Source organism: Myzus persicae, unplaced genomic scaffold (assembly GCF_001856785.1).
Source record: "Myzus persicae strain clone G006 unplaced genomic scaffold, MPER_G0061.0, whole genome shotgun sequence".
NCBI classification, from domain to species: domain Eukaryota; kingdom Metazoa; phylum Arthropoda; class Insecta; order Hemiptera; family Aphididae; genus Myzus; species Myzus persicae.
In genome coordinates this window covers 329,322-355,558 of record NW_019100802.1, presented here as the reverse complement: position 1 = coordinate 355,558, position 26,237 = coordinate 329,322, and the positions used below count along the sequence as shown (strand labels likewise).

Here is a 26,237-nt window from a genome sequence, read left to right as displayed (position 1 = left end):
TGTATCTAAATTAATGCACTGCAATCATTTTTAAACGTTAACTTTCACTTTTAATATATTTTTAAAAAAGGGGTAAAGTAGTTAACGGCTCTGCTGTATAGTAGATATCGAGTATACTTCATAATTGAGTAAGTTACTGTAATATATATGTTAAATTTGAATTCAAAAATAAATCATTGCTTACGAAAAACAATTCTGGGCTAAATAAGGTTTGTCAGCCTATATTACAAATCTTTATATATATTTCTACTATACGGGGGTATGTCACTGAACTTTGAATGAATTTTTTTGTATGCGTTTAAGTAACGTCCTGGATGGTTTAGATTCACAATTGGACTCGAAAGGTCCGATCTGGGGATATATAAATATATTTAGTAGCAATTGGTATTTTTTTTTGTTTATTGGTTGCCTGCAGTGGTTCATCGGGCAGATCAGGTACAAGCATGCATACAATTGAATTTTCGCACATTGCCTACCAAGGTGGCTGAGTTGCACTTTAGCCGCTAATCGGCGTGTCCGCAATCAAAATCAAAATAAAACATATTATTTGTATAAAGTACTCATCAAGCGGGGTCCGCAATCCACAGCAGGTAGGCATAATATACTGCTCGCATTATCACCACCAAGTCTCATATAGAGTTAACATTTTTAACGGCAACAAAGTGCAAGAGATCAGCTAATATAATATATTTTTTAACATAAATATGTTAATAGGCAGCGGTGGTTCTGAACTCTAAATCATGAGAAACCGTAGATTCACTTTTTAAATTTAGACAAAAAGGATTTTGCTTGACAACAATTTTTAGAGTTTGGCATCAATGATGGGCAGGATACATGATTTTTGTTCCTGACCAACTTTTTGTAAGGTTTCTGTTGTTATGGTTACTTATTAACAAAAACATATTTATGATTCATAGATTCCCTCGTAGAGGAAAAATATCTAAATAAATATTTTTTATATGCTATTGACATTTATAGGAAAAACTCAAAGAATTTTTTTCGGTAACAAAGGTTATACAATAACTTTTTACTAACAATTTTAGATTTTTAACAAATGCTTATATTTATTTTTAGTTTTTCCTGATTTTATTTAAAAAATACTGAAAATTTTTACTTTGACCTCTCAAAAGTACTAACTAGAAATCATAAAAACATTTTTTGTCTTCAGACACAAAAATTAAAAAAACACATCATGACAAAATCAATACATTTATCGCTATGACCGAGATCTAAAATCTAAAAAGTAAAAGAAAAAAACAAATGATCAATTATTTAAAATTTTTATACAAAAAATGAATACTTTTATTGAATAAAAATTAAAGTATTTCAAATACAATTAAAATAATTTATATAAATATTAAAATAATCAATAATTGAATATAGTAACTTATTAATTTTAAAATAAATATCATACTTTCATAGATATAACTTAATGTACTTGTTTCCAATTAATACTGTATAATGTAAAGTACGTAGACTATCATCTATTTCTTTATCTTTTTCTTTAGATGCTTTAAGGCACATTTGGCTGCTGTACATTTAGCAATTCTATAATTACGACCGATACCTTTAAATTCTCCTTTGCCGAATATTTCAACTACAACCCGAACTCGTCGACCATCTGCCAGCTTTTCTGGTTTACTAGAAATAATAGAAAAAAATCCATCTTTTATAATATTAAATATCCTTAGAACTTAACACATTTTCTATGTATAAGGTTATATGCAAGTACTCTACTACATACAAAAACCGGTTTTAATGGCACAATTAAGCATCAAGTGTCCAAAATATTTTGAGGTAAAATGCTGTTTGACTGTAATTTACATTATAACAAAATATTTACAAATAAGTAACAATAATTACTCTAATCAATACTTCTAATTTTAATGAATACTTCACAGTTTATGGAAAAAATAGGTTTAAAAAAAAAAATTCAACTAAATATAACAACCACCTTAGAACCTCTCCCAAACATTTATACATAGAAAATGTAATATATGCTTTGATAAAAAAATTGTCTTTCTCTAATGCAAACAAAATTAAATCCTACTGAATAAGTAATAGTAGTTGACAAAAGTTTCCAACACCCATACATTATACGACAGCTAAAAATAGTTCAAATGACATTTAATATGCACGTTATATGCAGCAGCAAACCTATCATAGTGTTACTACCAAATAATACTTTTAAATGTTACTCACCTAAATTTAGCAGTTTCTGGTTCTAATTCTAGAAGCTCTCTGATGGGAGATTTTGGTACATTTTTACTAAATTGTTCTATAACATAAATAAATTGCAAGTATTTATTTATAGAAGTAAAATTATGTAATATAATAAATAACACCTAGTCATTAGTTATTGATTATTATAGTAATTGATTCCATAACTAATATGTTTAAAATTGATTATAATATGATAAATAATTAATAGGTATTCGTTACATAATTTTATATTATAATAATAATAATAACATGTATGCAACGCCCTTTCAAACATAATACTTGTGTGTTGTGTTGACATCACATAGATACTCAAATTTATAGCAGTTTTAATGTAATAACTAACTTACATGCTTCACTCAGAGAATCAGTCATATTTAAGTATTTGTTTTGTATTATTTTGTGTGCATTTTTTGTTACTTAATAATACTAGGTTTTTTACAGCTATACTAACATAGTATACACAAATTATTTTAAAAATACTAAATCATTCAAACTGCACATAAACAAGTACATGTTTTTGAAGCAATTAGCTTAAAAATATAATATTATTTAAGTGATTATAATATGTACCCTTACCCATTTCATTTTCCATTATTTTATGATAAACTTTCCATACTGTATCTAATGACATATTACTATCTAAATAAATTGCTCCAGCAACCGATTCAAAAACGTCACCAAGGGCTTTAGGCACCTCAACATCTTCAGCTTCTTCACAATCATCTTCTCCCAAGAAATAAAACTAAAAATTGTTTTAAAAGTTTAGATATTATATACTAAAAATTAAGTTGATTCGGCATTATATTATTTGAGAGCAATGACATATCATTGCAATTACAAAAAATGATTTAGAGTAGAGATCTAGTATTGATGAGATTTGATTTTGAAAACACTTGAATATAATATAAGTAATGTTGTATTAAAATGTTAGTCTTAATATTTTAACTACAAATACTATTGTAAAAATGTGTATAGTTTAAACATTAAATAATTTCTTTAAAGTGGCATATCGATTATATGTCAACAGAAGTCAGCCTTTCCTTTTGAAGCATAACTTTTACCATAAATATCCATCACAAAAATATTAATTTAGTTTAAAATATGTATATTAAATAAATATGTTTGAATAACAATTAGGTACCTCTTCATCAATAGCATGACCATTCTCTTCTTGTATGGTTACAAATCTACAAACAACTTCAGACAAGCCTGGAGATAAATGTTTAAAATACTTATGAAAACCATTTCTAACAGCTAGTGATGCAAAAATTGTATTATTGACTAGTGCTGAACGAAGATCTGTCAAAGCTCCAGGTGAATGTTGTCGTTTGTCTTCATATAAATGTCGAGTAATTAAATAATCTAAAATTTAAAATTAAAATTAAAATTAAAAACAACTATTATATACTATTTTATTTACCCAAAACTGCATCACCCAGAAACTCTAATCGTTGGTAACAATCAGTTAAACGATTGGGATAATAAGAAGCATGAGTCATGGCTTGTAATAGATAACTACGATCTTGGAAACGGTATCCTAAATGCTGTTCAAAAGATTCAAATCCATCCATTAACTTTATGAGTTCACCTTCAGGATTGTCAACATTACGTAGAAGTGGAGAGGATGGCGGTTTGAGATAACCTAATTTTGAATCATCTAGCGAAGGTAATACTCTTATTCCTAGCCAAGACATAAATAGTAATGCTCCACGAGCACCACAAGATATCAAATAAGCACCTATAAAAAAAAAAATGTTTACAAAAATATTGGTGATTATACTGATTAATAATTATATTTACTATACCAATTAAAGCTTCTACGCAGTCAGCAATACTTTTATCAGGAATACTATGTTGAGTAACGAGGTTGTAAGGCACAAATAAAGGGGTATTTTCTATGTTTTCATTTGAGAAGCCAACTTTGAACTGTTGGATAACTTCTTCAATTTCTTTATCTGTAGGATCCTTAAATGTTGGAAGTGTTATCATATTCCATAAGGTTGTTGGTATACTAGCATTAATAAGAGCTTTTTCTAATTTATGCGGGACAAAATAACAAGGTGGTAGCCAATTATCATGGGGTTCAAATTTTGTAGATATCATACGTTCACCAAACATTTTTAGTTTACCAAGACGATACAAATTCAAATTACTGACTTGTTTTGATCTAAGATGGCTCAGTTTACCTTCATGAACATTATCGTGAGTACAGTATAAGTAAGCAGTAATGGCATATTTTAAAAATGAATCTCCGATTGTTTCCAAACGTTCCAAATTAATTCCATCATTTGCATTTGACATAGTTAATGCTTGAAGTAAAACACTAGGACTTGGTCCTGGATGATCGTTTAAGTCTGGCTGATAATCAAAACTAAATGTTTCGGTTCGTACACCGTGAACTTGATTGACACTATCAATTGTTTTACTGTCTATATATGTTTCACTTTTAATATATTCACTATCTTCAGGCATAAATGAAGTTTTATTCAATAAAACATTGATGTCTGAAAGTCCATAACCAGTGTTTGAATTTAATTCCCATGGTAATTTTAACAACGATGAGCTGTCAATATTGGTACTACTTTTTACTTCTCGATTTATGATAATTTCATCATCTTTTTTGTAAAATAAATTTATAATTTGTTCGTCTTGTTGATTAGAATTATATTCAGTTATGGAGTGACAATCATTATTCCAAGTCCACAATTGAGGAGTTTCATTGTTTTTGAAAAAATATAATTTATTTGTTTTGGAATCATTTTCGTCCACAGCTTCAGCCAAATAAGTATTTCTAAATTCTATGCGTAAGCCATTAGGGTGTAAACCATTAACTTGAATTCCATCATCTGAATCAATGTCACTGAATGTGCTTGATTCATTATCACTTTGAATCATCCAACTAGTTGGAGATGAGTACCTTACTTTTGTCGTATTATCAATATTATTCATTGCAAAGTCAGCCATATCATTAGACCATGTTCCAATGTCCATCCAATTAGGATCATCTGATTTATCTATCTTTTCTTCTTTTATCTCTTCATCTACAAATTGTTTAACGGTTTCAACTGGTTCAGGAACTTTTATTATACTAATTTCTTTTTGTTCTTTTCTTTTTATTAATACATCTTTCATGGTCCAACCAAAATCTAAAGGCTCCCAGATGTGATCTAGACAATTTAAAAAATAATTAGTACAGGGAAAATATTTAGTATTTCTATGGTCTTATACCAAAACTTAAGTTAACCAATCCTAAAGATATATCCTTGGCAACAATAGTACGAATTTCATCAGCTAACAATAATGCATTAATGCGATACAGTATACACGGTAAAGAAACAGCTTTACGCCACATTGATGCTGGAAATAAATGTACATTACAAAGTTCTGGAACAAGAATTTGTTTTTGACTTAAATTATCTCGTTTAGCTCTTTTAGTTGCATCACTACTTGTAGGTAAAATTACACCTTTACGATTCATATACCTGAAAACATTAACAATATAAAAAAGATTTTATTATTTATGTATACTAGCAAACCTTGGTGTAAGAAAATTTAGTCTTGCTGAAGTATGATCCACATCTAAAAGAGGTTGTTCAAGATTTTGGATTTTTAAATTATATTTGAGATAATAGTAATCTTCAAATGTTTTATAGTTTTCTATAGAACCAGGAAATGGTGATTTTGGATTAAGGTGTGTACAAATTTCTGCTACATAGAAATACTAAACAGAAAAATAAGATAAATAAATGTTAAATTATTCAAATTGTTTTGACAATACCTGAGGTTGTTCTTGATTTCTATACCAAGGTGTAACAACAGCATCTTTTAACACTTCGATATTAGGTTGAAAATGTATTCTATCTTCATTAGTTATAATACTCAGTTTATTATCTCTACATTTATGCATATTATCTAGGAAATTCCAATCAATATCTATTGATCCACTTGCATCTATAATATATCAAACACATTTTAATAAATTTATCACCATCAGTAGTTTGATCTATACAACCTCTGAGAGTTGGTACAATATAATAACAATTGTGAGTAGTAGTTGGATCAAATGCCACATGACATTTCTGCAAACGTAGTACATTGGTGAATGTATAATTTAAAAATGTGGCTATATTATCCAATTGATGTTGTGTTAAAAACATATCTGTTTTAATAGGCTTTAGACTCACATATACTTCACCACATCGAGTATATATAGGAAATGGCGGAATCTAAACATTTAATTTTATTTTCAAATTATAACTTATAACACAATTGAACACATACAGTAAGTCCACGTTTAATATTATGTTAAATGAGGACTTATTGTATACATATAAATACATATTACACTATAAATTATAAATATTGACTTACACTTGGAATGTGTTTCATTGTAAGTATACCAAACCCATGAATGGATTCTTCAGGTGGATGAATTCTTCGACCTCTAGTATTTTGTTCTTCTGGTACAGGACAATTCATATTTAGCAATATAGCATACAAATGACAAGGCTTGCCTTCAACTGGTCTGCAGTCATTTAGTGCCTCAGCAATCTAACAACAATTTTATAATAGTTTAGAAATGTCTTTATAAAGCAGTTGAATAATAGATGTTTAAAATATTAATTATACTCTTTTATAGTAGTATTGGCGGCGTTTATTTGTTCCAGGTCTAGGCTCTTCAGTGTCCCAAGGTATTAAGGCATCTTCAGCGTCTGGGAGTACTTCATCAGCATTGAACAATGCATGAAATGATTCTTTTGTAATAGGTTGGAGGGTGTCATCTAATTCACCTTGAGAATGAAGTTGTCTACACACTTCTAATGCAGCTATTCTTTTTGCCAAAATTTCACATGGCATTGGATGACCCTTTCAAAAAAAGTTAAAAATAAATATTAAATCAAATAATACTATAATAGTTTTTTTAACATAAAGCGGGAATTTTTGTTGGCTTAAATCAATCTTAATTGATAATTCATCAAAAAATGAGTTATGTTATGAGTGACATCAAAATCATGAAAATGTACAAATTATTTTGCAGTTAAAAATGTATCGAATGTTTAATTTTTATAGCTAAGGATTGAATATTTAAAACAATGTTTTTCTCATAAGTATTTCATAGCACAACCATAAAATCTTAAAATTATATAAACAAAGTCTTTTTTAGTAAATATTCTAAGTTCAAATTTGTACAAAATTGGATATTTAAACAGAGAGTAACAATGTTAGTTATCTTTTTGTAATTTAAAAAAAATTATAATAATATTATAGGCTAACAGTTCGAAATTACTCAGAATCATTTATTATATACAATGATTTTATATCATTGAAATCAAATTTAATACTTCACATAGTATTTGGAATTTAGGTGATTCACATGGTACCTAATGTACGGCAGAGTGGTACCCACTTACCCACCTTTTTTATTTTAATAATATTAAAAATTATTTTATAAAGGGACCCACCTGCCCACCTTTTTTAAAATTATTTTATTAAGGGACAATATTATTAAGATTGAAGATGTGCTTCAATGCACCTAGTAAGTATGTGACTTCACTTGAAGTCCATCATTGCACCACTACTTTCAACAATCTGTTTAAACTTTATCAATCACTCAATAAGCTAAGCTGGCTCTCTATTTTACATAAATAGTACTTACATGTATATCATGTTTAATAGGTGAATTAATTGGAAGTCGAATACTACAAACAAACATTGGTTGATTTTCATATACTACTGATTGTATCTTCCAAATAGGAGATAATTTGGTAAAAGTATCACTAGGTAATTTTGCACAGTACCTAAAATTATAAATATATTATGGTCATAAATATTACATTTAATTATTTGATCTCGTAGCGTACATAAAAAATATATTGTACCAGAAAATGCATCAACATAAACATACATTGTTCACTCAATACCAATTGTTTTTATTATTCATTCAAAGCATCTCCCTGAGTGAGATAAATGAATTTTTAGGATGACCCTAGTGTTGGAGAGATAATTAAAATACTGATTTACAGTATAAAGATATTTTTTTTTTAAATTCTTGTGAAAAACAATTTTTTATTTCATTTGTACAAGTGTGCATTTTTAGTGCATTATTTAGAACTTTTAGGGCATTAAAGCATTTTTTAAGGGTACTTTTTAGGGTTTATTAAGGCATTATATTCCGAGCCCTAGTTATTAGCTTATTTTTAAATATTAATAAAAATTAATTTAAATGTGTTATTTACTGCAATAATTAATATTGGCATTTATTTTTTACAACAAAAATGAATCATACATTAACAAATAAAATGTGTAACATTTAAGGATCTTTATAAAATTGTCTTATTTTTTTACGTTTATTTATAAGATAATTATTAAACTATTAACTATACAACTATTAACTGTAACTAATTTGTTATTACTATTTACTTTTATTTAAAATGTTTGTAACATTATAAAAAAATATCATAGAACAACCAACAATCAACTCTGTGGTAGGATGATAAATTATATATGAGTTGATAGTAGAACAATAACAAACAAGTACTAAAAAATATAAATATTATTCATACCAGTATTTTAAATATTTAAATTAAATTTGTTCTGAATGAATTATCATCTTATATAAGTCATAACATATTACGTGTTTATAGATATTTTAGGAAATATAATGCAATCATAATAATAACATTTGAGTGGATCAGAATAGTATGTATAACATTATAACATACTTATAAGTTAATATCACAAATAAAATATTATGAAAACTGTATTATGAACTAATAATATAAATTAATAACCTATTCACAAGTCCTATGGCTGTTGCCATATCCACAAATGCTGAATCTTCATTTTTTCCTGGTTTAAATGGTGTAACAAACCAATTATACCTGTCAGCATGGATTTCTTTTTCCATGTCAATATCTTTTAAAGTGCAATGACTTAATAACATCTGGACAAAAAATAATTCAACATTTAAAAAAATTATGATTTGTTAAGTAATATAGTTTATTTATGTAAAATATTATTTAAAATCAATTGATACCTGGTTAATGTCCTTATACAGTTTAAAACAAGATAAAATATTTGAAGTAGCAACTTCATCAAACATCAAAACATAATGAGCATCTAATGTTTTTGCTCTACTTTTAGACCTTAGATATGATTTGTATGAAAGTGGTATATTATAATTAATTACTAAATTACACCGGGGTAAATCAATTCCTGCTTCTAATACTTTAGTTCCAATAAGTACATTACATTCTCTTTGTCGAAACCTGAAATAATCATTATTATATTGAATCCTCAATTACAATCAGATACAGTTCATTGAAAAATAATTTGTATTTAATATTTATAGAATGATACCTTCTTAAAGTTTCTTCTTGCTTTTTATGTTCAATTTCAAATTCTTTAGGTTCAGTAATTGGGTCTGCTTCTTTATCAACTGTATATTGAGGTTGGATCCAACCAAAATCGTCTTTATTACTGTTTTTCAAATCCTAAAGAATATAAAAATGATAAAACAATAATTTAATTTTAAATAAATTGTATTGATAAAATGTAAATGCTTACTAAAAATAAATAGTACAAAATAGAAGCTGTCATTTTGTTGTTTACAAGAACTATTGCACAAACAGTTTCTTCATAGGGATCTCTTGATCGTCCTTGTTTTCTATGAGTTCCATATCTTCTAGCTAATTTCCAATTACGTCTTACTGATTTAGATTTGATGGTTCTATCTTTTTTTTCTTTTTGATCATTGCATACTTCAACGATATTATTATCTGCTTTAAAAGATTTTGGTTTAAATTGTTTGAGAGTATTAATAATTCGTAATACACGAGGAGAACTAAATTTAAGTACTTTATCAATATTACTATAATTATAAAAAATATCATCGAATGTTGCTCTTATTTGAATCAATAATGTAGAAACAATGCACAACAATACATAGTGTCTCTCATAGGGAGTTTTAACTTTCAATTTTTCTACCATATACAGGAGTGTCAAGGCAGCTTTATCGGCACAATATGGACCCATTGTTTTCAAAACGTCCAAAAAATCAGCTATCATTTGTAAGGGTTCATTTTTAGGGTTAGGTATTTGTTTTAATTCTTCACCAAATTCTTCATCATCTCCATATATGATAGAAGGCTCATAGTTATGTTCACTTAAAAATTCAGTTAAACTCTGCACCATTGATTTTATCTTAATATTGGTGAGATCTTCTGTTTGAACAGCACATTCAATAAGAACTTCTTTAGGTTTACAACAATGGCGTAATATAGAAACAATATCACTGGCAGTCTCAATAGATGAAAACAATTTGTGTGATATAAATTTCAATTGATTTTCAATGAAGAATGGATCAGAATCCAATTCAAATAATGGATGAACAATACCTAAAATTCTACATTTGCTATTTGGCTTGATAAAATTACAAATCTAAAAAAAAAAGAATTGAAACATTATTTCTTTATTTATTATTAATAAAGTAAAACCTCTATTTAAAGACATCTTTTAGCCTAGTCTGGGATAACAGGAATTTATTAGGCAATACCCATACCTGGGACTTCAACTACTTATTTAACTGTTCATTAAATATCAACTTAAAAAATACATATAATATATTTTTTAATATTTTTCAATCTCAACATTTTTAAAGTTTTTTACTCTTTTGAATGAGAACATCCAGTTTTAATTTTATATTCCAATACAGAATATTTTTTCTTAATATTTGGATACAAAAAAATCAAATTTAGGACGAGTAGTTTATGAGTTAAAGGTATCTAAAGTTTAGCGTAATGGGGTGGTATGCAGTTAACCCGCCAAATATTGGTCTACTACACAGCTCATCAAACTTTAAATATTTATAAATTATAAGCTTATATATATATACTCATAAGCTACTCATCCTAAATTCAATTATTATACAGAAAAATATTCTGCCTTCAAAGATGAATTTAAAACTGAGCGTTTTAATTTAAAAAAATAAAACTTAAGAAACCATGATAACATTTTTTACAATGGTTTTGAGACAACTAATAATCATGTTGAAAAATTGTTTTCAAAAACATTAATAATTTTTGAATGATGAGTGTCTTATGTTACATGAATCACCTGGTACATATTATGTAAACACCTATGTCTTTCAATGATAAAAGAATGTTACTGATGTCTGTTGTATAGAGTTTTCACTGTATTCGAAAAAATGTATCAAAATTTAAAAAAAAAATAAAAAATACCTTAAAATAAGTACTATTTTTCACAATAATTTTTTGGCAGTTATTGAATATAGCTAAGTTAAGCTGGTCAAAGTGTAAATATTTCTTTTCAAACATTTCTAAACATAGATTTTCAGTAGTAACAATCACCTGAAAATAATACGAAAATCAAAATATTTAAATATTTAAAAAAATTTTCTTTGGAATACAAGAGTGTAATACTTAATACAAACCTCATAATTAATAAAATCTAATAAATTATCGACGGATCTGACGGCTAACGGTTTTAAATCGGTCAAATGCCTGATAGAAAACATGTATTGATCGATTTCTGTTTCTTCTAGAACAAGTAAAGTCCATTTTCTTTTTTCACATTTCCTATATAAAATTAATACATTTATCATTTGATGATTGTTAATATAAATTATTAATTTTAATGACTAACCTGTGAATTTTAAAAGCAAGTTCTCGAATGAGTTTCAAAATAACAAATACCTTATTTGTTATACCTTCTAATGAAACAATAACATTTTTGTTTTTAGCTGAACTCAGAACTTCAACTAGGTATTCTTGAGGAGTGAATGTTTTGGTATGTATATTATCACCAAATGTTAACGCCATTAAATTAAATTAAAAATTAATCCTGATAGATATAACTTCCTAATTGAATAACAAAATCAAATGTTTAAATTCCATGAATTACATATAATACAATTTTTTTTTGTTTTCCATTTTATATTTTTAAACATTTATTTCAACAAGTTCTGACTAATAACTTGTACATAAAGTTGGTCATACTTGGTTTTTAAGCAATGAAAATTTGAAATTAGCTAATTAATCAGTTAGCATTGTACTATAGTTTTAATAATAACAAGGTCCCTATAATATCGGCTACAACACTTTACATTTAAGGATCGATGCAACTATTAATGTTAATAAATATACACGTTTTCAAACTCTTTATTTCTATACTCTGTTCAACATAAGAACAGAGCTCAGTAGTCAGCTTCTGTGCATGGGGGTGGCTTTACTCTAAAGCACTGGCCTTCCTTGTCAACTTGGTAGGAAAAGTGTCTGACTGCCACCGACAAAAACTGGTCGCCACCGATTCTGTTCTTATCTTGAACAGAATTTAGCCAAGTGTGTATTTAAATAAAATTAAATTCTCCAATAGCTATGACTTCATAATAATAGGACTGGACATTACTGATTTCACAATTGTTCATAGTATGAAAGTAAGTACTAAACTAAATGTCATTACCTAATAGAAGAAGACAGAAGTAAATATTTTGTTTTATTTATTTATTTAAATAGCTTTCAGTCCATTACTATTTAGAAGTAAATATTATGTATATAAATTTGAAATTTTCTTAAAAAATACTGCTTGTATATCTAACATAATGATTTTGTACCAATTATTATTAATACATCTGTATGACTATATAAAATATAAATACACAAACCTACTTTCATTCTTAATATCATATAGTACTTATATGTAACAGGCAGAGGCATCAAACTCTAAATATTTTTGGCCAATGAAACGAGATTCAAAATTTTTATCCCACCACCAACCCATCGAAACTTTTTAAAAATCCCCCATTCAAAAGTGAATTAATCGCTTGACATGATATATAAATTTGGCGGTAGTGATTATAGGTACTAAAAGTATGAATATTTACATATTATTATAATAACAAACAACAATTATTTTTTATCAATTTTTATAATTTAAAAATTCAAGTAGGTAGAACTTAAAAGAAACTATATATTATATTTTTTTTACTTAAATAGCAAATTATTATACATACATAAATTGTCACTGACGAAAATAGTCTCTCTTGAATAAAAATAAATTCAATTTCTAAAATATTATTAACTTCATTATTGAAACTAAATTAGAATAATATTACATATTATTAATATTAGTTATTCGATTTTTTTTATTTAAAAGATAATTAGATTCTAAAAACTAAATACATTATAATTTATGTAGACCGGTGGACATCGTACTGCCGTAGACTCGTAGCGTCTTGCGAGTTGCGGGTGTAGTGTACGACTTCATAGGAGTTAGGATTGCTGCTTATATAAGAATATATAAGATGTGCTAGACAGTGTTTTGCACTTTGTTTTATGTCAATAATGGCATGTATTTCAATGAGATAAAATCATATGATAACAGAATTTAGTCTAATCAATAATTACACCAATCACAAAGGGGACATTGCATATTGTTCCTCAAAACACTTTTTCCGATGGACTTTTGTTTCACAAAATACTTGTTCCACGTTCGGGACAAATATTTTGTGGAAAAAAACTTCCGGAACAATATTATTTTGTGGATCTTAAAAAACCTGGATCATAATTTTTTTGGAACGAAAGTAATTTTTTTCAGCTACTATTTGTACCACAATATATTTGTTCCAACTTATCCAAAATATCTAAATTATACTCGATGTTCTACAATACAACTGTTCCGATGAACTTTTGTTTCACAAACCATTTGTACCAATAAACTTTGTTCAAAAGTATATAGGAAAATATTAACAAATAATATTGACAAATATTTATTCCAACCACAGACTATATAAATAATAACATTATTAATAATATTATTATATAATATATCTGTGGTTCCAACCGGGCATCGAGCGCGCATCAAGCAGTTCGGTCACAGAACATTTGTTCTATGGTTCGGTCCCCTAAGATAACAGACATGCTAACAATGTATGAAATTACACTTTTGTATTTGGCTAACGTTAAATAAATACGTATAGACCTATTAATTAAACTTTTTAGATAAAACCAAATTCAAAAGATCTATTTATTTAAATGATTAGACATTTCTTAAACCATTTATTTCTTCTTCATTTGACTACCTATCTATCAAACATACAGACCAAAATATTCAACAAACAGTCAAAGGCACATCAGTTTATACCAGTAATAAATTCTGGAAGAAGAACTGTTTCAATGGTTTTATAATATGTCTAACAAGTCTTGGTCAATTAATAGATGATGTTCTCTAGACCAATAAATTGGAATTTATATTAACATATAAAACTTCCCAAGACAATTTGGAAATGTTTTTTCGGCAATAAGATCACATGGTGGATTCTGTGACAACCCTACAGCTAGTACAGCTAGTCAATTTGAAGCCGCATATAAAAGATAATTAATACACAGTGAAATAGTTACTTCTTCTCAGGCAAATTGCATATCTCAAATTCTCAAGACAACTGAAATACCGTCAACCACTAGTGCTTCCAAGAAAACCAATTCTGTATCAAATTGCTTGGATCTTGTTTCTTCAGCCGTCCCTATAAGATGAAACTATGTCAATGTTTCTGGCCTTACAAAATTCTCCACATACATTTTATTTAATGGACGTAACTCAGTACATAAGTGGAGCTATAACAAAAAAATAATAAAAATAATTAATTGTACTGAATGTGTGAAGGTTTTGTCTGAAACAAATTCAATTCCAATGCCTTTCATAGACATGGAAAACAGAGGAAAACTTATTAAGCCAACTAATGACGTAACTGAGCTTTGTCGTAGTGCTGAAAATGTATGTAGAACTAACTCATCAATCAATAAACAAAACGTAAATTAAATTTTTTTTTTTTGTTTTTTTTTTTCATTTTGTATTTTTTTTTTCATTTTTTTCATTAAATTTAAAAAAAATTTTAATTGCTTATAATTTAATTTTTTTTATTTTCCATCTCGTTGCAGTTGGGCTTCACCCGCCATCATGATAGTTATCATCCGCGGGAAAGTTCGCCAGCGACTGCACTCGTATATAGGTGATCAGTGCTCTTAACTTGCACCCACTTCACATACCACTACCGTAGATTATTGTGCCTTAACTGTTGTTTTTTTTTTTTATTATTATTATTCGTTTTGTTTCAATTAATATTTATTTGTGTTTCTGCAGATAAGGCTACTTTGAGTAACATAATATTTTGTTATATTTCTTATTTTTTCTAATTCTAATAACCATTTGTTTTTTCTACATTTTTTTGCGTGTGTCTCATTTTGAGCCAAAAAACTTTTTATTTATTTTATCCACTTTCGTTACATGCTAATAAAATTCAATTTGGCGAATATAGATTGCCCTAGGTATCTGTGAAAAAAAATTGTATTCGTGTACTTTTAATCGATTTACATTGATAAGTTTTTTCCAGTGTCTAATAGCTTGCAAATATAATACAAAGTTTTTTGAGATAGTTGACATAAAATCATTCGTATAAGGTTTTATAGAATTTTAATTCCCTTTTTTGAACGAGTGCAGTTCGACCATTACCTTTATTAAACCCAAGTGCAATTTATTCTACTATTTCTCTTTAGGTAATAAGTACAATATTCGACTAATTTCGTTAACCCCGATGTATCCGGAATCGGAAGGAACAAAATTATTTCCACCACATAGCGTATTGTTAACCTTTTGTTAGTCTTTCCACTTTCCAGTAAATACAATACAATTAAGTAAATGAGAGCATTTTCATATTGTGTATAATAATAATTAATAATAATTAGGTACTAAATAATAATATAATCTAATACATATAATTATGTAGAAAGTAGAAATGCATATTATAATATCATTGTAATAGTTTTATTTTGACATGCCTAATTATCGAATTAGATATATTATATATATATATATATTAGCTATTTCGGTATCACGAATACACTATTATATTATTCCCTGACGTCTCGAACGAGAAATTTAAAACGTATCAATGCTTAATACATAGACCACAGACAAAAATATTCAAGTCAAACTAATCAACATCAATCTCCTACAGTCGTGTATTGTGTAGGTATATGTATAATATGGTTAGTTATAGTTTTATTTAATGTATCTCAATTTAGAAATTAATAATTAATAGGTATCTTAAAAGCAATAATGTAATATTGTTATTATTTATAATATTATAATTTATAAGAGTTATAGAATATTTTACATAATTAAATGTTGATTTGACTGAAGGTTGATGGTCTCGTGTGTGTAGGACCTAAGCAAACATGATATAGGTAGTTTGAATTTATAAAATATCAATAAACTTTATTGGGCATTATAAAAGGACGTGTTGATAAATCGATCATTTTGGTGAAATATAATTTAAAACATACATGCAATTGAAACTAGATAGGTATATGCATATAACAATTATTATTGTTTAATTAAATGAAAATAAACATGTATGATGTTCATGACTACGTCAGGCCGTTATCCTTGCCAGATGCCACTGCTAAATATATTGGTAAGATAATACATATAAAAATTAAATAAGGAAATATAGAAACATATTTAGTTATGATCCATCATCCTTGTCATGTACATTCTATTATATTGCTTGAACATATTATTATGCACATCATGCGTTATTGTGTAATTATTATATTAAACCATGATTTTGTGCTATAATCGATCAATAATTTTTTGATATTCTTATCAGTCGTCATTGATAACATCAATTCGAAAAACTACTGTCTACTACGACTCTACTGGTACTTGGTAGAGAATAAGGATCTTAATATTCATAAATCATAATTATTATTTATTTAATTAGTACATCTACTTATTAATTGTTGTTTGTTATTTCATAGTTTTTATAGTTGTTAATTTAAAATAACGTAATAATTTATTGATGAATTTAGTATAGAAATTCAATAAAATAATACATTTTTGAATTCATAACGATGATATGACCTTTGGTATTTTAGCATAATGCAACCATGTGTGAATGAACTAAGCATTTTTTAAATTTAAGTTTTCACTTCTTTTCAATATGGAAGGCGATAACGTTTTAACAGGGTAAGTCCGAGATGATCTGTGCTACTTATTCTTAGGTATTTGTTATTTATTAATGTCAAATTATAAATATGTTCAGAGGAGTAGGTTTATTATTACGATACGCGAGTCAGAATTCATTAGACGAGAGCTCTCAAAAACAAGTACCAAGGTCGGGGAGACGTGAACGAACTCCATATAGAAATAGCTCTCATACAGTTCGTGCATTTGAAGTTTTACAATCTTTGCGCAGGTATGTTGTATTGTTGTGAGAGATTTCAACTTTTAGTCTCCAGATAAATAAATTGTAGTAACACATTTTTGTTTTAGAGATGAGGTTTTTTGTGATATAAAATTAGAAACAGATGATCATACAGTAGTATTTGGACACAAAGTTGTCTTAGCATCTGCTAGCCCTTATTTCCATGCCATGTTCACAAGTTTTGAAGAGAGCAATAAGGATCATGTAACTATTAGAGAATTAGATTCTACAGCATTAAAACTACTAGTAGATTTTATTTATACTGCCCAAATAATGGTCAGTGAAGAAAATGTACAGGTATAAATCATATTAAATTTTTTATGGGTAATCTGAAAGTTAATTTAAATGCACTATTTTTGATTTATCATTTTATTTTAAGGTTTTGTTACCAGCTGCAAATCTCTTACAATTACACGATGTACAAGATGCATGTTGTGATTTTTTACAATCACAACTGCATCCTACAAATTGTCTTGGTATCAAGGCGTTTGCTGATTTACATGGCTGTATGGAACTTTTATCTAGTTCTGAATCATATATTCAACAACACTTTTCGTATGATATATTATTTATTTGTATGAAAGTATATGAAAATTATATTTAATATTTTTATATTTTGATTCTTAGAGAAGTGGTTGAAGGTGACGAGTTCCTATCCTTATCATCCGAACAAGTAGTTAAGTTAATCTCCAGTGATGAACTCACAGTTCCGTCTGAAGAAAAAGTAGGTTTCAAGGAAATTGTTTCATTTAGATATAATACATCAGCTGATGATTGATAAGCGGTTCATTATATTTAATCTAATGATAATTAATTAACCCCTTATATTTTTTTTTAGGTATTTGAATCTGTTATTTGTTGGGTAAATTATGAATCAAGTTGTAGAAAAGATATTTTGCCTAAATTAATGGAACATGTTCGTTTGCCTTTAGCATCAAAAGAATATTTACTTAAAAGAGTCGAAGAGGAACCTCTTCTTAAAAATAGTCTTGAATGTATGTTTTATCTTTGATTTCTTGACTGAAAAGGCTTTACCTTAAATCTAAATTATAATTTAATATTCATCTAATATTTTTAGGTAAAGACTATATAATTGAAGCTTTAAATTTTCATTTACTCAAGTCTGAACAGCCTGGTACTATTCCAAAAACCATTCGTACCAAACCTAGACAACCTGTTGGTTTACCTAAAGTAACTTTTTCTAGCGATTAATTTAGTTTTAAAATTAGTATATCCATTTTTACATTACAGGTAATACTAGTGGTTGGAGGACAAGCTCCTAAAGCCATTCGTAGTGTAGAATGGTATGACCCAGCAACCAACCGATGGCAGTCTGGACCAGAAATGAGTACGCGTCGTTGTAGAGCAGGCCTAGCTGTATTAAAAGATCGCCGTGTATTTGCTGTGGGTGGTTTTAATGGTTCATTAAGGGTTCGTACAGTGGATATGCTTGATTTGTCATCCCCATCACCTTGTTGGGTACCAACAGTTGCCATGTTAGCTAGACGAGGAACTTTAGGAGTGGCTGTACTAGATAATTGTATATATGCTGTAAGTTACCTATATTGTAATATTTCTTATGTCACGTTATATGCTGTAAATTATATAATAAATTCTAGGTTGGCGGGTTTGATGGTACTAGTGGTTTAAATAGTGCAGAAGTTTTTGACTGCAGTACTCAAGAATGGCGAATGGTATCTAGTATGTCTACTAGGAGAAGTAGTGTTGGTGTTGGAGTCCTCAATAATCTTTTATATGCGGTAAATTAATATTTTATTTTATTATTTTAAGGGCTGTACTTATAATACCTGGTTAAATGTCAGTTAATGCTAAACGGCTGATAACATATTTTATTACCAGCAGAATTCAGCCGGTTAAGTATTTGTTAACTTTAACCGGAGATTGTAAGAACCAGACTAAATTTATAAAATATATGCCTTACTTTAATTGTGTAGGTTGGAGGATATGATGGATTATCAAGGCAGTGTTTAAAATCTGTTGAATGTTATCATCCCAGTACTGATACATGGACGCCAGTTGCAGAAATGTGCGTACGTCGCAGTGGTGCTGGTGTAGGAGTCTTAGACGGTGTAATGTATGCTGTTGGTGGTCATGATGGACCTGAAGTTCGAAATAGTGTTGAAGCCTATAGACCTAGTACTGGGGTTTGGACTTCTATTGCTGATATGCATATGTGTCGAAGAAATGCTGGTAAGTATAATAATTTTTAATTATCTTACGAATACATTTTTTTGAAGAAATATATAAATTTAATACTATGTCCTAATATAGGAGTAATTGCATTAGATGGCTTGTTGTATGTTGTGGGTGGTGATGACGGAGCTTCCAATTTGGCTTCCATAGAAATTTACAATCCCAACACCAATACATGGTCGATGTTAACAGCTTCTATGAATATTGGCCGAAGTTATGCCGGAGTGGTAGTCATTGATAAGCCTCCACATTTTAATAATTAAATGGTATACAGGTGTATTATTGTTGAATTATCTAGTTTAAGTAATGTGAATATTTTATTGTAAAATGTATACATAATTTAAATTAACAGACTAAAATAGAATCAAATTAGTAAGCCATATAATTAATTAAATTAAAATATGAATATTATTATGTTAAGGTTTATTAGTGTCTTAAAATAAAATTTGCTAATAGACGATCATAAATGTTTTTACTTAAATAATTTATAATAACCCCTAAAGACACTAAAAAAATATCATGGATAATAAGTCTGGGCACTTGTAATTTGTTAATTAAAAATTACTTTTTAAAAAGTAATTTCTATAGAGTAATGTGTAATTTTCCACATTATTAAAATAAGAATGTAAAATGTATGACAAAACTTAGGTGCTACGAATTAGGATATTTGAGAAAAATTTAAAAATCAATTAAATCTATCTACAATTCCAAAAGTTTTCGATAATAATCAACAATATTATTAAAAATCCCAGGTATTAGTTTGTATACATTTTGTTCATGTATAGTATTAAATAATTAACAATGTATTTACATCATCAATGTTTTCCTATACTTCTGTCTGCTATACAATTTATATAATAGTATGAGGTATAACACTGTAAAATATACCATATTAAAATTACTTTTTAGTTAATACTACTTATTAGGTGTTATGAGCTGATTTTGTGATTCATTTTTAAAAGAAGTAATATTTTTTGCTACGCCTTACTTTTTGAATGAAAAATTAACGTAATGTGATTAACATAATGTTGGGTATGCAAATGTAATTTAAATAAAAATATTTAATGTAACAACTAACAAGTAATGTAATTCTATTACTTCACAAAAGTAATTTACCCAACACTGTATAATCATTTAAGAGTGTGATGAATTATAACAATTACATAATATATTTTTACTCCAATTTTTTATTTCAACAACTGTTCTAAGCTTGAGAGTAACAATTATATTCCTTATGATAGACAATTCACAATAATTAATTGAATTTTTTGTTATTTACTTATTTCTATTTTTTTAAATTAAATACTTGATACTTAATCATTTTGATTATACATAAATGTGTAGCTGTATAGGGGAGTATGTGGCCAGCATATAAAATTATACTAATACCTATAGGCTATAGAGGTAAACATAAATTGTATTATATTAGGTAAATATTTTTAAAAAAAATGAATATTTTGACCTAATAGGCTGATTTTTATATACAATTTGTTATAAGTGTGGTACTTACCTGTGGCCCTCCCTGCAAAACCTACCTCCCCAGTAGAGATAGTAGGCATTATAAAAAACCTCGCAAATAACAAATCTCCAGGCCACAATCTTATTTCCAACAAAGTTGTTAAAAACCTCCCGACGAAAATGATTGTTCACCTATCACATATTTATAATGCCACCCTTCGACTATCTTACTTCCCAGTTCCCAACTACTTGGAAATCATCAGTCATGGTCACTGTACTCAAACCTGGTAAGCCTTCAGAAAACCACTCCTCGTACCGGCCTATTAGCCTTCTACCAGTTCTTGGTAAAATTCTAGAAAAAGTCATCCTCAAGCGCATCACTACCATTGCGCAATTGAATAACAGTATTCCATACTTCCAGTTTGGTTTCCGTTCTCTTCATGCCACAACTCATCAACTTCACCGTGTAGTGGGAATCGCGGAAAAAAAAGTCCCGGTAAAAAAAGTCCCGGTAAAAAAGTCCCGGTAAAAAAAGTCCCGGTAAAAAAAGTCCCACACTAGGAAAAAAAAGTCCCGATGAATATATAAATACATACAAAGTCATATAATATCATAAAAGATGTTAATTACTTACAATTTATTACAATAATAAATAGTCAATAAAAAGTAAGTCAAATAAAAGTAAATAATAATAATACAATTAAAGTACCAATATAATTATAATAATAATGCTATAAAAATGTAATATTATAATTAGGTACACCTCTTTCTTATATTATGACTTACGGCTGTTAAAAAATCTAAAACACCGATATTGCCCGCTTGTATTTGTATACATAAATTTTGCAGCCGTTTTTCTACTGTCCGAGTTTGCCCTAGTTTTTTAACAGTTTTCGAATCTCCTACAGCATCTAAAGCTAATTTCGCTTCATCTGCGGAAATTTCCATTTTTATTTTCCTAATTAGTTTCCAAATAGTTGGATGTTTATGTCCACATAACTTTGAAAATCGGTTATTCCAGCCTTCAGTCATATTGTTTGTTCGATGCCCCCCTACTAAAGTGGCATTATGTACATTCCACGAGGCAGGTGAAAATATAGGTGGAATTTTTCTAAAATGCAAAGTAGAAGCTGAACCTACACGCCTATAGGTACCATTTACATAATAAGAATCAAAATAAGTTAAAAGGTCTTCTGCATCTGGAGGCATTATTTCTTTTAGACATGTCATTCCGTCCAGTACTTTATCCTGTGGTAGAAAAGCTAATCCATCAATCATGCCGCAATATTTTCGAAAATTATTATCTTCTTTATAAATCCCAGACAAACCAAGTTTCTGAATTTTTCTATGTGTCGATTGACACAAATGATAAAAACATCCGTTAATCGTAATATGAGTTCCAAAAATATTTTTTGCAGCATTTATGACTGCCAATTCAAAATCTAAATGTAAAAATTTCGGATCTGGGTACAAGTCACGATCTTGACATTCTTTTAATAAAATACTAAATATTTTTTCATATGTAGATTGACTTTTTTTCTGCAGAACGCAATATACTGATGTCACAAATACGGAATTTATTTGTACACGAATAACGTATAATTGCTTGAAAAATTCGGGAGCGAGGCCAAAATTTCCGTCGACAAACCAGGTATCAGATTTGGCCAATAACGACAAATAGTTATCAGTGGCGAACATTAAAATTCTATCATCAGAATTTGGGCCATTATCATACAGCAAAAATCTTTCATTTCCATATTCCCGATACTCTCCTAGTAAAAATAAATTATTCCTAAATTAAAAAAATATGTGTAATGGCTTAAAATTATGTGAAAAATATTAAATTTAATAAAATAATCAACTGGAGAGTACCTAGGTTAAGGCGTTAAGCTACGTTTAGTATAAAAATTACTTTTAAAAATTTACAATATTATTTACCTTCAATAATTATTTCGTTTCCACAAGTAGGTTTAGGTGGATCATTACATGCTCTGTGGTTTCTAATTGTTCTTTTAAGATATTCTTCTTTTGGCAATTCAGCGAGTATACTTCGGGGTACGTTTGATACCACTTCCGCGAAAATTTGAGCAGGTAAATCGTTTGTTAGCTTAGCTTTTTCCACCATTAAATTTTTTATTTTAGTCGCAGAAATAAAATTTTCATTTGATTCATGCACATGATCGTTATTTACAGAAATCAAAGTTGGCTTAGCTATGTTCAAATTAGTTTTCAAAAAACATGGACACTTCATAGAGCTGTTTTTTGAACACCTCCAACGAAGAAAATTAGAGCATTCTTTATGGAAATTGTACAAAAATCCCTTATGCGCAACCTGAGGGTATTTTTTGTTAGAATTTATTAACTCCAACTCCATTTTATATACTGCGAAAAAATATAAAATTTAAAAACAAACGTATAAACGAAATTACGAAACGTCAATTATTACGATGTCATCCAAAAGACTGGCAACAGTCTCATTACCTATATATGACTGTGTGTGATGTTCGGAAATGGGGAATTTTCTAGTGTACCAATTAATATAGGATCAAAATATATGGCTTATGATAGTTATTATGGTAGATAATAAATATATTTTATACCTACCAATACATTACACACTAAAATAAGTACAAAGTACAACTGTACAAGTGCAGTATAAGAATATCTAAGTATTTTGGTATTTTCCAGTAAACTTTTTTTTCTATTATTTATTACTTATTATGGTGGATGACAAATATATGTACAAGCATTTTATTCATTACACTTACACAGTTACACACTAAAATACAAAGCACAACTTACTATAGAACTGTACAAGTACCTACAAGAATAATATTTTTTTTTCGGGACTTTTTTTTCCTAGTGTGGGACTTTTTTTACCGGGACTTTTTTACCGGGACTTTTTTTTCTGGGACTTTTTTTACCGGGACTTTTTTTTCCGATTACCGTGTAGTGGACACCATCTCAACAGCATTTGAAACCAAAAAATACTGCGCTGGAGTCTTTTTAGATGTTGCGAAAGCATTTGATACCGTATGGCATGAAGGTCTTCTTTTTAAACTAAAAAAAATATTTCCTGCCCCATTATACCTAATACTTAAATCGTATCTAGAAAACCGTTCATTTAATGTCCGCCACAGTTTACAACACTAATCAATTTCCTATTTCTGTTGGCGTCCCCCAAGGGAGTGATATCGCTCCATTCTGATACACCATATACACATCAGACCTGCCCACATCTGAAGATACTATAGTTGGAACATATGCTGATGATACCGCCTTATTATCAGTTTCTCCAGACCATCTCAACAAATAAACACTCTTTCACAATGGTTTACCAATTGGAAGACAAAAATCAACGAATCCTAGTCTTTTTTTGTCACTTTTGCACTTCGACCTCACAGCTGCCTAGCTGTATCAATAAACAACATTGACATTCCTCACTTGACCGAAGTTAAATACCTTGGCCTCATACTTGACAGACGCTTAACTTGGTCTCTTCATCTAAAGGATAAGCGTGAAAAGCTTAATTCCAGACTACATCTTTTAAGGCCTCTCCTTTGTTCGGACTTAACTATACTTATCAAAATTATCCTATATTAAACTCTTCTTCAACCAATCTGGACGTATGGCATCGTAATCTGGGGCTCTGCAAAGAACTCAAATAAAAGATCTATTCAAGCCTTCCAAAACATCTTCCAACGTATAATCACGGGTGCCCAGGGTTCGTCTCGAATGAGTCATTAAATGCTCAAATTACCATCCATCAATGAAACTGCTGCTATCTTCTTCTTGCGCTTCCGTTCCAAACTGTGAGAAAATCCAAACCAACTTATAAACGAATTAGCTTCACTTACGCTCCCTGTCAACCCAACCAGATGCCTCGAAAGGAACTGGTGCCGTGACTTGATAACTTAAAGATTAAGTACTTAAAATATTCAGGGGTGTCACAAATGTGTGATTTCCTCTTCATGTATTTGATTTAACCTGTGAACTATCTGTAAATAATAAATATAATATATTACTTATTGTACTCGATGTATAAATTGAAATTCTTCATAATTAAGTCAAATATATTTTTTTTTAAAAGTGTGGTACTTTCACATAAATATACCTGCATATATATCTATAATTTTAAACAATAATATGGTATGCTAGTCACTTTTAAAGAAAATTGTTTTACTTAGTATTGAGTCACTATTATAGAGTTTTAAAATAAACAATTTATTAACATTCAATTTTTTAAACAGATTACTAAATTACTAAATTTTACCTTATTTTAAATTTGAGTATTATAAACAATACTAGTACGAATGTTTAACTTAGTATGTACCTATTAGACAAATATGGCTTTAACATGTCTAAAATATCATTAGGTATTTATAAAACTTGCCAGAGAAAATGTCGAATGGATTGTTCAAACAACTATTATATTGTATATCGAACATTTTACCAACAACAAAGACCATCAAAATAACAACTTCTGTAAGACTTAAGGTGTACCTACTTTAATCTATCCTATGCCCATGGATACAATATGCCTACTTAAAAACCAGGTGTTAAGAATATCATGTAAAAATATGTGAAAGATATTGTTTTGTTTTAAACTTGCAAAACCAATCAGGTGGATAGTTTCAGAAAATTTAAAATTTGAAATTATATAAAAAACCACCACCGCTGAGGCCCCTAAAAAATAACAGCAGTTGAGAAGTAAGATTAACAAATTGTTGATTGATTGCCCGGACCAGTCGAAAATGATCTCCTCGACCCGCATTTGGATGGCGCTCAGATTTGTGTTCGATAGGCAATCTAAGACTAATAATATCTAAATCTTACTATCTAACAGATCAATAATTGACTATCTTCAGGCTGCATGAAATATGTAAAATGAAAAATATCAAAAATTATAATTTGTGACTATTTATTAGCATTACTAGGACTCAGGAGGTAAATCATAATAATATACTTTATAGGTTACATCGAATATAAATTCGTATTATAACCTCCTTGTGGCATGTAAACATTTTTCTTTCATGAAATTATTTTCATAGAATAGTCTGGT

The 26,237-nt window shown here is 28.6% G+C and overlaps 3 protein-coding genes across 5 annotated transcripts; 1 reads left to right on the top strand and 2 right to left on the bottom strand.

Annotated features, from left to right (window-relative positions):
- Positions 1–1,218: 1,218 nt before the first annotated feature.
- On the bottom strand, positions 1,219–13,592 carry LOC111043177 (endoribonuclease Dcr-1). 3 transcript variants are annotated; one of them, XR_002605542.1, is made up of 22 exons: positions 13,422–13,592; positions 11,887–13,334; positions 11,675–11,819; positions 11,463–11,591; positions 9,790–10,662; positions 9,583–9,716; positions 9,260–9,491; positions 9,015–9,166; positions 7,880–8,021; positions 6,853–7,089; positions 6,595–6,774; positions 6,236–6,449; positions 6,002–6,174; positions 5,760–5,944; positions 5,452–5,705; positions 4,029–5,390; positions 3,644–3,961; positions 3,365–3,585; positions 2,800–2,965; positions 2,203–2,278; positions 1,415–1,641; positions 1,219–1,236 (listed from the first exon to the last, which is right to left on the bottom strand). XR_002605542.1 is itself a non-coding variant. In XM_022328072.1 (22 exons), the coding sequence occupies exons 3-22, from the start codon at positions 12,060–12,062 to the stop codon at positions 1,485–1,487; spliced, it is 5,526 nt and encodes a 1,841-aa protein (XP_022183764.1). In that variant the 5' UTR covers positions 12,063–12,101; positions 13,253–13,334; positions 13,422–13,592; the 3' UTR covers positions 1,366–1,484. The 3 variants fall into 3 exon arrangements, 2 of the variants coding, with proteins under 2 accessions (XP_022183764.1, XP_022183763.1); XM_022328072.1 differs by lacking the exon at positions 1,219–1,236 and having other exon boundaries at positions 1,366–1,641; positions 11,887–12,101; positions 13,253–13,334; XM_022328071.1 differs by lacking the exon at positions 1,219–1,236 and having other exon boundaries at positions 1,366–1,641.
- A 3,325-nt stretch (positions 13,593–16,917) lies between these two features.
- On the top strand, positions 16,918–20,886 carry LOC111043178 (ring canal kelch homolog). The gene is made up of 11 exons (XM_022328073.1): positions 16,918–17,265; positions 17,342–17,494; positions 17,572–17,800; positions 17,883–18,058; positions 18,131–18,227; positions 18,342–18,498; positions 18,582–18,694; positions 18,755–19,054; positions 19,123–19,263; positions 19,459–19,714; positions 19,796–20,886. Exons 1-11 carry the CDS (start codon positions 17,240–17,242, stop codon positions 19,978–19,980), a joined length of 1,833 nt encoding a protein of 610 aa, XP_022183765.1. The 5' UTR covers positions 16,918–17,239; the 3' UTR covers positions 19,981–20,886.
- Positions 20,887–21,925: 1,039 nt separating this feature from the next.
- Positions 21,926–25,260, bottom strand: LOC111043168. The gene is made up of 2 exons (XM_022328058.1): positions 23,114–25,260; positions 21,926–22,947 (listed from the first exon to the last, which is right to left on the bottom strand). The coding sequence occupies exons 1-2, from the start codon at positions 23,547–23,549 to the stop codon at positions 21,929–21,931; spliced, it is 1,455 nt and encodes a 484-aa protein (XP_022183750.1). The 5' UTR covers positions 23,550–25,260; the 3' UTR covers positions 21,926–21,928.
- Positions 25,261–26,237: the final 977 nt, after the last annotated feature.

Bases quoted from the DNA above. Each gene is read 5' to 3' on its own strand.
- LOC111043178 (XM_022328073.1), top strand. From the start codon at position 17,240: ATGGAAGGCGATAACGTTTTAACAGG. The intron at 18,499-18,581 runs GTATGTTTTATC...TAATATTTTTAG, and splicing joins TCTTAAAAATAGTCTTGAAT to GTAAAGACTATATAATTGAA. The intron at 19,055-19,122 runs GTAAGTTACCTA...AATAAATTCTAG, and splicing joins TAGATAATTGTATATATGCT to GTTGGCGGGTTTGATGGTAC.
- LOC111043177 (XM_022328071.1), bottom strand. From the start codon at position 12,062: ATGGCGTTAACATTTGGTGATAATATACATACCAAAACATTCACTCCT. The intron at 5,391-5,451 runs GTATAAGACCAT...TAAATTGTCTAG, and splicing joins ATTGGTTAACTTAAGTTTTG to ATCACATCTGGGAGCCTTTA. The intron at 3,962-4,028 runs GTATAGTAAATA...TTTTTTTTATAG, and splicing joins CTGCGTAGAAGCTTTAATTG to GTGCTTATTTGATATCTTGT.
- LOC111043168 (XM_022328058.1), bottom strand. From the start codon at position 23,549: ATGGAGTTGGAGTTAATAAATTCTAACAAAAAATACCCTCAGGTTGCG. The intron at 22,948-23,113 runs GTAAATAATATT...TATTTTTACTAG, and splicing joins AAACGAAATAATTATTGAAG to GAGAGTATCGGGAATATGGA.